Source organism: Amaranthus tricolor, chromosome 14 (genome assembly GCF_026212465.1).
Source record: "Amaranthus tricolor cultivar Red isolate AtriRed21 chromosome 14, ASM2621246v1, whole genome shotgun sequence".
In the NCBI taxonomy this organism is placed as follows: Eukaryota; Viridiplantae; Streptophyta; class Magnoliopsida; order Caryophyllales; family Amaranthaceae; genus Amaranthus; species Amaranthus tricolor.
In genome coordinates, this window is record NC_080060.1 from 13,064,735 (window position 1) to 13,075,620 (window position 10,886).

Genomic DNA, 10,886 nt, shown 5'->3' on the forward strand with positions numbered 1-10,886 from the left:
GATCCCCACTCTTTCATTTCTGATTAGAAGGTGAAATCAAGTTTAATTAGGGTTTAATAATACTCTAACCGCCTTTTAATATATATAAAAAAAATCCCACAAAATTAGATGACAATTTATTTCTCAAATACTCCATAGCAGCCCCAGAAACTGACTTCAGAATTCAGCAATGAAAAATGATGAACAAATATAAGGAAACCAATCCCATACTGATTGAGAATCAGTGAAATAATTGTTAAAATAATATCATTTAATTACTAGAATATTTTGTATAATCAATATGATTATGTAGAATATTAGGTAAATATTTAGTTTTCTAAAGTATAGATTGTAATATTGTATATATTGACATTACTCCTAATGAGAAAGGCAACCATTCAAGCCAAATTATTCTTTCATGGTATCATTTGCCTAGGTTTCTTGCTTCCCACTTTTCTTACCTCTTCCTTCTTCCTTCTCCACCACCCTTGCTGCCACCTCTCCATGGTTTCTCCCACAAAAATTCATCCCGCCACTTTGGTTACTAACATTAAAACATGCGTGCCTATCCAACTTGATGTAGATGGTTCCAATTTTCATACTTGGGTCACTTTATTCAAGCTTCATTGTAGAGCTCACCTTGTGGATTCTCACATTCTTCCCGATGACTCCTCTAAAGCATTAGTTTCTAAAGATTCCGAATGGCAACGTCTTGATGACATTGTTCGCACATGGATTTATGGCTCTATTAGTCCATCTCTCCTTCAATCCATAGTTCGTCCCGATGATCGTGCCTTTGATGCTTGGACTCGTCTTGAGAACAATTTTCAAAATAATAAGACCTCTCGAATTCTTCATCTTGAGTCTCAATTTAATGACATTTCTCTATCCAATTTTCACAATGAACTTGAAACTATTGCTACTTCTCTTACTAATCTTGGCACTTCGGAATGCAAAACTTTTCAGTCTTTGGTTCAACATATGAATCCCATTCCCTCTTTTGATACTCTTCGTTCTAGGTTAGAATTGGAAGAGCGCTCCAACCATAAACACAATTCTCCCGCTCAAGATTTGGCCCTTATTTCCACAAACAAAGCTTCTTTTTCAGAAAATTCCGCTCATTTTAAAAACCGCGGCCCTCCCCACCACTGTGATGGCCACCGTCACTCTCGTCGTGGTGGCCGGACCCACCGTGGTAACCACCCTGGCTCCGCCAGTCATTCTGGCTACTAGCAGCAGCATCCCAGGCCCAACTTTACTTTTCCTTCTCGGTCCAACAGAAATTCTTCTGGCCCACCCTCCTTTCCCTCTTATTCCTCCCCTTCTTAGCATTACTGGGCCGGACAGTCTTTGGCCCAGCCTGCTGCTCCCTTTCCCACTACACCTTGGGCTCCCCCTTCTCAAAGCAATGCACCTTCTACTGGTCTTCTTAGTCCGCGATCGGCACAAAGTTATCACACTGGGACTAGTGCTTCTATGAATTATATTCCTACGGACATCGATCATGCCATGAACACTCTCTCTTTGTCTACTCCGGATGAGCAATTTTACATGGATGCCGGTGCCACATCCCACATGACTCGATTTCAAGGTACTTTACTTCCTTATTTTCCTTTAAAGCATCAATTCACTAATGCTATTGTTGTCGGTAACAGTAATTTGATTCCAGTTCTTGGTGACGGGTATATTTTTTTTCCTTACTCTCAAAAATCTCTTACCCTCAAAAATGTCTTACATGCACCTAAAGTTATTAAAAACTTTATTTCTGTTCGTAAATTCACTCATGATAATATGGTTTCCATTGAATTTGATCCTTTTGGATTTTCTGTGAAGGATTTGGCCACGGGGAGCATCGTTCTGAGGTCTAATAGCACGGGTGATATTTATCCTTTCCCATCTACACATGGAGCTTCTCATACTTCCTCAACATCATCAGCTTTTTCCATTTTTTCTTCTAGTATTTGGCATTCTTATTTAGGACATCCGGGCAATGCGGTTTTAAATTCCTTGTATTCTTCTCGTTTAATTCAATGTAATAAAGATCCTCATTTTGTTTGTCATTCTTGTCCTTTAGGGAAACACATTCAATTACCTTTTGTTAATTCTATGTCTATGAGTTCTAAGCCTTTTGATATTGTTCATAGTGATTTGTGGACATCTCCTATTTCTAGTCCATCGGGATATAAATATTACGTTCTTTTTCTTGATAATTATACTAATTTTTTGTGGACTTTTCCTTTATTCTGCAAATCTCAAGTTTATGATGTGTTTGTGAATTTCAATACTTTTGTTAATACCAGATTTGAGCTTAATATAAAATCTTTCCAATGTGATAACGGGGTGAATTTGACAATAATATATTTCATCAATTTTGCACTAGTCGGCGCATTACTCTTCGTTTTTCTTGTCCTTACACATCTTCTCAAAATGGCAAATCCGAACGCAAAATCCGCTCCATCAATAACATAATTCGTACTCTTTTATGTCATGCTTCCCTTCCTCCGTCTTTTTGGCCTCACGCCTTAAACACGGTTACTTATCTCCTTAATATTCTCCCTTCTAAACTTCTTGGCAATCTCAATCCCACTCACTTTCTTTATCGTAAGTCTTCTACATATACTCATCAACGGGTTTTTGGATGTTTATGTTTTCCTCTCTTTCCCTCTACTACTATCCACAAACTCCACCCACGTTTCGCTCCATGTATTTTTTTAGGATACCCGTCTTCTCATAGAGGTTACAAGTCCCATGATCTCTCATCCCGTAAAATCATTATATCTCGACATGTTCTATTTGATAAGGCCACCTTTCCTCTTTCTCAATCTCCTTCACCGTCTTCCCGAAACTACCAATTCTTAGATGATAATATTCCCCTTCGTTTGCTCAAAACAACCCAAACAAATCCCCCCCAACTAGGCCTGCTCCTACGCCCAGCCCATCAGTTCACTCCTACCCTACCCAGCACCAGCAACAAACTGGGCCTGTTTCCTCACTAAGCCCATTAGCATCCTTCCCTTCCTCCAGCCCATCAGCAACCTCCCTCTGCTCACCCCATCAGAATCCTCTCCCTGCTTCCACTCCAATTCTGGGCCTGCTCATATTTTCGGCCCAGCTGCACTCCCAACCCCTCTTCTCCCCTCATCTTTTACCTCTACTAGGCCTGCCTCATGCAGCCCAGTACCTTGCCAACCCAATTCTTCCTCCTTTTCTTCCCCTACCACAATTCTACCCTCACCACCCGGCATGGTTACACGTAGTAAACATGGCATTTTCAAACCTAACCCCAAATACTAATCCTAAGCCTTATCCATTTCTTTTTCATCCTTACCCAAATCTCCTCTCAATGCTCTTCGTGACCCGAACTTGAAATTAGCTATGCAAGAGGAATTTGATGCCTTAATTGAGAATCACACTTGAGATCTGGTACCTCGTCCTCCTAATGCTAATATCATTCGGTCTTTGTGGGTGTTTCGTGTCAAGACCAATCCGATGGTTCTTTTGAGCGCTATAAAGCGCGTCTTGTTGGTGATGGTAAATCTCAAAGGGAAGGCATTGATTGTGATGAAACATTTACTCCGGTTGTGAAACCTGCCTTTATTCGCATTGTTTTAAGTATTGCCCTTTCCCAGTCTTGGTCTATTCATCAGCTCGATGTTAAGAATGCTTTTCTTCATGGTCACTTGGCTGAGACTGTTTACATGCATCAGCCTCTGGGTTTTCGTGATCCTACTCGTCCTGATCATGTTTGTCTTCTTCGTAAATCTCTTTATGGTCTCAAATAGGCTCCTCGTGCTTGGTACCATCGGTTTGCCACTTTTGCGACTACTATTGATTTTTCTAACAGCATTTCTGATAATTCTCTTTTTGTTTACTGTCATGGTTCTGATATTGCTTATCTGCTGTTATATGTGGATGATATCATTCTTACGGCTTCATCTGATTTACTCCGTGAGTCTCATATGTCCAAACTTACCTCTGAGTTTGCTATGAAGGATTTGGGTCCTCTTAATTATTTTTTAGGTATTGCTGTTAATCATACATCTACGGGCCTCTATCTCTCTCAACAGCGGTATGCCTCTGAAATTCTTGAAAAGGCTGGCATGTCTCAATGTAAACCTGTTGCTACCTCCGGCAAACTTTGTGTTAATGCAGGTTCTTCTTGTGATGATCCTACATTGTATCATAGACTGGCTTGTGCTTTGCAATATCTTACTTTCACTCGCCCAGATATTTCATATGTTGTTCAGCAGGTTTGCCTTTATATGCATGATCCTAGAATTGAACATATGGCTGCTATTCACCGTATTCTTCGCTATGTCAAAGGTTCTATTCTCTATGGTCTGCAGTTGTATCGTTCTAATCTTTTGACTTTTTTGTCCTACACCGATACTGATTGGTGGTCTGCAGTTGTAACCACCAAACGGTTGTGGCCGGTTCTTCCCCAATGGTTTCCTTAGTTTATTTCCAGTAGTGATTTTTCGTTTTTCATCATCATCATCATCATCATCCAACCAAGTATATCCTGCTCATAGAAAAAACTATGGACAGGGTTTGGGGATGGAAGGACAGCGGCAACTCATACCCATAGAGGAGATCGCGACCAAAGGAGTCCCCCGGCTCAAGAAAGATCAGATACGGAAACGTAGCTACATGGGAAAGATAAAAAGATCTATAAAAAGAGTAGACCCACCTACAAAAAAATAAAAGGGGCAAAAAAACTAATAAAGGAAATGAGAGGAGCAAGATGGCAAGAATACAAAGAGGTAATCTACGAGGACATCAGTAATCTAAAACATGGATATGACACCTCCAACTACCCTTATCCCTAGTCAGGCCCTCGGAGAGGTTTAACTCACGCAAGTCAACTTTTATCTGCTCATCCCATGTTCTCCTGGGTCTTCTTCGACTCCTCTTACCCTCTACTGTAATGCATTCTACTCTTCTCACAGGGGCGGCGAGAGTCTTTCTCTGCACATGTCCAAACCATCTTAATCTATTTTCGCGCATTTTTTCAAAATAAGGGCTACGCCTAGTTTGTCAATAAACTCTTCGTTCCTAATACGATCCATCAATGTGTGCCCACACATCCACCTCAGCATACACATTTTTCTAACTTCCATCTTATGTTCAAAAATCTTCTTAGCAGGCCAACATTCGGTCCCATATAGCAGAGCAGGTCTGATTGTCGTCCGGTAGAATTTTCCTTTTAACTTGCTTGAAAATTTCCTATCACATAGCACCGTGATGGCTGCACGCCACTTCATCCAACCCGCCTATATGCGATTGTTTACATCTCCATCAATCTCTCCATCCCTTTGAATGATCGATCCCAAATACTTGTACTTGGTCGTACATTTAACAACTGCTTCTTCTATGGACACCTCTGGTTCACCTATCGGTGCTGTCCTACTAAAGTCACATCGCAAATACTCAGTCTTCGTATGACTAATGTGCAACCCTTTACCTTCTAAAGCTTCCCTCTACTCTTTTGCCACTTTTCTAATGGTTTTTGCCATGTTCGTCCACATTTCATTTGCATCATCTAACTGTCTTAGGAAGCCCAATAAACTTATCTTGGTTGACAGAGTTGTGGCCATGTCCCCTTTAGTCTCCCCCACATGATCTGTTCCTTGGACTCGACCTTCTTTTCTACGATTTTCTTTCTCATCCTGAAAACCAGTACTAAAAGCCTATGTTGGGTGGGCATCTCTGTACCCAACACTACCTTACAATCCAAGCATGATGCCCGATCTCCCTTACGCACTAGGAAATAGTCAACTTGGGTTGCATGCCCCCAAACCAAACCCACCGTGTATCGAGTTATAGTTACCTGCATCTCTGCGTATATGTCCATTAAAGTCTCCTCTTTAGAAAACTTTCTCGTCTTCCGCGATAGTTATCATGAGGTCTCCTAGGTTATCCCAAAACTCGTACTTCACCTGCTCGTCGATACCAACTTAGGGCCCGTACGCACTGCCAATTTATGTTCTCTTCCCCCACTACTATCCCAACTAGCATGATCCTGTCATTACACCTCCTTACTTCAACCAATTTCTTTAGGATATCATTACACACTAGGATGCCAACCCCGTTACGTCTGCCGTCCAGCCCTGCATACCACAACTTATATCCTTTTACACCTTTTGCTTTTTGCCCCTTCCACCTAGTCTCTTGAACACACGCTACATGAATCCTATATTTAGAGAGATCATTAGCCAACTCTAACGACTTGGCTTCTAGAGTTCCTATGTTCCAAGTCCCCACTCTAAGTTCTCTCCTTGGACCTGACCTCAGGTGTCCATAATTGCTTCCTAACTCTATATTCAGCTACTACGGACAAAAGTAAAAGGTTACACTTAGGTAACTAACAGATATCAACACAAAAAAGAGAGACACTAAAAAACTAAGTAAAAACAATTCTAGGGAACACTCCAAGATAAAACACAGATCAAAACGCAGATCCTTGAAACATAACAGACTCAAAGCAAAAACACAAGGTAAAACACGCGAGAAAAAAGGACAAAAGATAAGAACCAGGAAAATAACAAGATCCGAGAAAAAAACCAAACCTTTCACCTCGGAGAACTAGATTCAGAAGCAACAAGTGAAGATAACAGCAAACAAAATTATATGAAAATAACAGCAAAACAAAATCAACTTGGCCAAGACCAATTACAGCTTCAGAAATCTCTTAACAGAAAAGATAACAGCAAAACAAACTTCAAAAAATCAAAAAAACTTAATTGAAGTGCAAAAAAAGAATAAATTAACAGAATTATGTTCAAATCAAAAATAAAAGAAGAAAAACCCAAAAACAAAACTTACAATATATAAAGAAAACCCGAAACAACTTTGTTTCAAATTCTCGTTGTTTGTATGATTCTTGGATTAGAGTCGTATTTGCAAAAGTTCTTATGCTTAGTGTAATTGGCGACTACACTTGTGCCTTCAGAGCCTCTTTACTTGCTATATGGATTTATAGTGAATATTGAGTTAGCCATTATCGTTCCTTTCATTGCTGTTTCGAAAATCAAACAAAACAACAAAAAAAAAATCAGTTTCCCTACCATTCGAAATTCACCATTAACATTCCTTTATCGTTCTTTCTTTCGTTACTTTGTTGAAGCTTACAAGAACCCCTAAGTTATAGGCGATCTTACAACATATTGGTATTAGAGCCAGCTTTTTCCTTGGATATAAAATGCATTCGAATCTTGAAGATAACAACACCATGGGTGATGCCACCATAGATCCAAAGGTGATTCAAGATATGTGCAAAGAGATCGAACGTTTGGCAAAAATCAGCGAAGAGAAAGATGCCAAGATCAAAATACTTCAAAAATCTGCTTAATTCTATCTGAATTACTCAAATCAAACCCACAACAAAGATCTTTCTAAGATACCACCGAAAAGGTTGAAGTTTCATCACCTAAATCCCAAAATGGCGAACCATCTTCTCCATGCCACACTCCCCAACATCCAGCACCTGATTTTAAGATCGACATCCCCGACTTTGAAGGAAGGCTAGACGTAGATGATTTTGTTGAATGGTTAAGAATCGTAGAAAAAGTGTTCGATTATCAACAAACACCTGAACACAAGAAGGTTAAGATTGTAGCTTTGAAATTCAGAAAGTATGCATCGATTTGGTGGGCTGGAGTATGCGCCAAACGAGCAAGGCAAGGCAAAGACAAGGTGCGCACATGGCAAAAACTGAAGAAACTGTTAAAGGAGAAATTCTTACCTTCGTTTTATATGCAAGACAACTTTTCCAAATTCTAACATTTGGAACAAGGAAACAGTAGTGTCGAAGAGTATGCTAGGGAGTTTGAATCCTACCTCATGAAGTGCGGAGTCAATGAAGACGAACCCCAAACACTTGTTCGGTTCCTAGGAGGTCTTGACACTCACATCGCTCGAGTAGTTAATTTGCATCCTTATACCAATTTGGAAAAGCGCATCATTCTTGCTCATAAAGTGGAGCAACAACAAAAAATCAAGCTTAGACCAGAATCTCAAAGATCGTTCACACGATAAATCAATTATCCGAGAACAACCACCCCAAATACCGAACCCAACTCGCCAAAAACCACCCCAACTAACCCCCTGGTTCCTAAAAAAAAGGCCCCCTCACCAAGTTTACCACCCCCTAACCAACGCTTCATGAAAAGATGTTATCAATGTCAAGGAGCTGGACATATTGCATCCAAGTGTTCGAACAAAAAGATAATCACTTTGGTAAAATATGAGAGCATCAAAGAGGAGGAGAATGAGGTTGAGCAAATCGAATGCGGAGAAGCCGAGTGTGTTGGTCCAGACGAGGGCGAATGCTTGATGATTCACAAAGTATTTAACCGTCAGCTCTGTCACGCTCCAAGACAATCAAAGGGAGGCGATTTTCCATACAAAGTACACCATCGGTGAGAAAGTTTGTTCCCTAATCATCGATGGAGGAAGTTGCGCGAACGTGGCATCACAAGTACTAGTCGACAAACTTCAACTACCGACAACCTCTCATCCTCATCCTTATGTTGTTGAATGGTTAAATCAAAGTAAGAGATTACAAGTATCACGACGAGCATTTCTGTCATTTAGCATTGGAAAGTCTTATAAAGAGAAGCTTTGGTGCGATGTCATCCCCATGGACGTTTGCCATCTCTTGTTGGGCAGGTCTTGGTTGTTCGATATGAGAGTTATTTATGATGGCTATGCTAATACTTATTCATTCAACAAAGATGGACACAAAATCACCCTCATCCCTAACCCCAAGTCGAAATCAAAGAAGCCTCACCCATCACTCACAATCATCAATGCTAACATGTCGTTTACCACAAAGAAAATCATTTGTAAGACACTCGACAATTCCAGGAGCTGTAAAACCCAATATCACACTCATTGAATCAAGTTTGAGGACAAACTCCGTCGAAACAGGAGAGAATGTTGGTGCCACACCCTCATGCAACAAACATTCTTTTAATCCACCTTTCAAAGATCATCCACAGTTAAGCATTGTCTTAATCAAATCTGAAGTTTATTTACTAGCTTTTAGTTTGTGTTTATTTGAGTCGAACCTTTATGTTTAGATTTAGTTGTTTAGTTAAAAAATGTCATGTTACTTTAAGTATTTTAGAAGTCTTTAGACAAGTATCAAAGTACAAATCAAGAAGCAAACAAAGACGAAGATCAAGCTAAAGCATGAAAACGAGGTTGAAAATTTCAGTTAAACTTCATGCATTTAGGGCGTGTGGAATACATGCTTAAAACCATCATCCTCAAAGTCCTTTTTAGTCCAATTTAGCTAAGGTGGTTATTTGCAGAAATAATAATAGTTACTAGAAGTTATAGTTAGTTTTTAGTTGTTAATTTCTGGTTTTGTAAGTTACTAGTAGTTGTTTTCGATTTTTGTAAGTAGGAAATTATGGGACGGAAGTTACGTAAGGAGTTACTCACAAAATGGACACATGGGAGGCGGTTACCAAGTAGTTATTTTTGGTAACCACCAAACGGTTGTGGCCGGTTCTTCCCCCACGGTTTCCTTAGTTTATTTCCAGTAGTTATTTTTCTTTTTTGCTTTCCTTTATATATATTTCAGATTGTACTCCTTTTTTAATTAGTGAATTAATGATAAAGAAAACTCGAAACAACTTTGTTTCAAATTCTCGTTGTTTGTATGATTCTTGGATTAGAGTCGTATTTGCAAAAGTTCATATGTTTAGTGTAATTGGCCTTAAGAGCCTCTTTACTTGCTACATGGATTTATAGTGAGTATTAAGTTTGCCATTATCGTTTCTTTCATTGCTGTTTCGAAAATCAATCAAAACAACATAAAAAAAAAATCAGTTTTCCTACCATTCGAAATTCACCATTAACATTCCTTCATCGTTCTATCTTTCGTTCCTTTGTTAAAGCTTATAAGAACTTCTAAGTTATAGGCGATCTTACAACAGTATTTTTGAATTAAAAACTAAAAATATTGTATCATATACTCAAAGTACTAACCATTTGTGCTTATTCCTTATTTATGTAAAAAAATAAAGAGTAATTTGCAAAGAAACACCTTATAAAACCAGTTTTTTGTAAAAAAACATCTTTTAAATTTATTTTTTTGTAAAAAAAACACCTTTTAAGAGACTTTTTATTAAAAAAAAAACACCTTAAATCAGTTTCCGGTGACTTTTGTCAACTTTTAGGCGTTGACTATGCCATTTGTCAACTTTCAGGCGTTGACTTTTGAGCTCAAATGGCATAGTCAACGTCTGAAAGTTGACAAAAGTCACCGGAAACTAATTTAAGGTGTTTTTTTGATAAAAAGTCTCTTAAAAGGTGTTTTTTTACAAAAAAAAATTTAAAAGGTGTTTTTTTTTTTTACAAAAAACTGGTTTTATAAGGTGTTTCTTTGCAAATTTTCCAAAAATAAATAAAGTTGTGTATGAGACGAATACGATCAAATAATCTTTCCGCTAAATTAAAAGGATATTTTTTAGGAAAAATTACTTAGAATAATCCAACATTTTTATGATTTTCCTACAATAATTCCACCTATTGATTAACCATGAATAATCCCAACTTTAAGGGGTATTTACGTAGAGTAAACTTGAGTAATCCGATTACCTGCTATAGTAGGTAACGATTACCTACTATAGTAGGTAATTCACCAAAAAAATAAATTAAATATTAATTTAAAATTATAAAAAATTTTGAAAATTTACTTAAAAAATTCTACATGATAAAGAAATCATAAATTTTTTTTTGAACAATTTTTTAATATTTTTTTTGACATTTTATTTTAATTTATCTTTTTTTAAAATAATAAAACATGATATAGCAAGTCATCCGGTCACCGGGTTTACTCTAGAAAAAATACCCCTTAAAGTTAGGATATTCATGGTTAATCAATAGGTGAGATT

General features: G+C 38.2%; 1 protein-coding gene across 1 annotated transcript; it reads left to right on the forward strand.

Moving 5' to 3' along the window:
- The first annotated feature begins 3,468 nt into the window (after positions 1–3,468).
- On the forward strand, positions 3,469–4,436 carry LOC130799311 (uncharacterized mitochondrial protein AtMg00810-like). The gene is made up of 3 exons (XM_057662411.1): positions 3,469–3,510; positions 3,609–3,671; positions 3,762–4,436. The coding sequence occupies exons 1-3, from the start codon at positions 3,469–3,471 to the stop codon at positions 4,434–4,436; spliced, it is 780 nt and encodes a 259-aa protein (XP_057518394.1).
- The last annotated feature ends 6,450 nt before the right edge of the window (positions 4,437–10,886 follow it).

Coding starts and splice junctions, on each gene's coding strand:
- LOC130799311 (XM_057662411.1), top strand. CDS start 3,469: ATGGTTCTTTTGAGCGCTATAAAGCGCGTCTTGTTGGTGATG. Junction 3,511..3,608: donor AGCGCGTCTTGTTGGTGATG/GTAAATCTCAAA, acceptor GCCCTTTCCCAG/TCTTGGTCTATTCATCAGCT. Junction 3,672..3,761: donor ATGGTCACTTGGCTGAGACT/GTTTACATGCAT, acceptor GGTCTCAAATAG/GCTCCTCGTGCTTGGTACCA.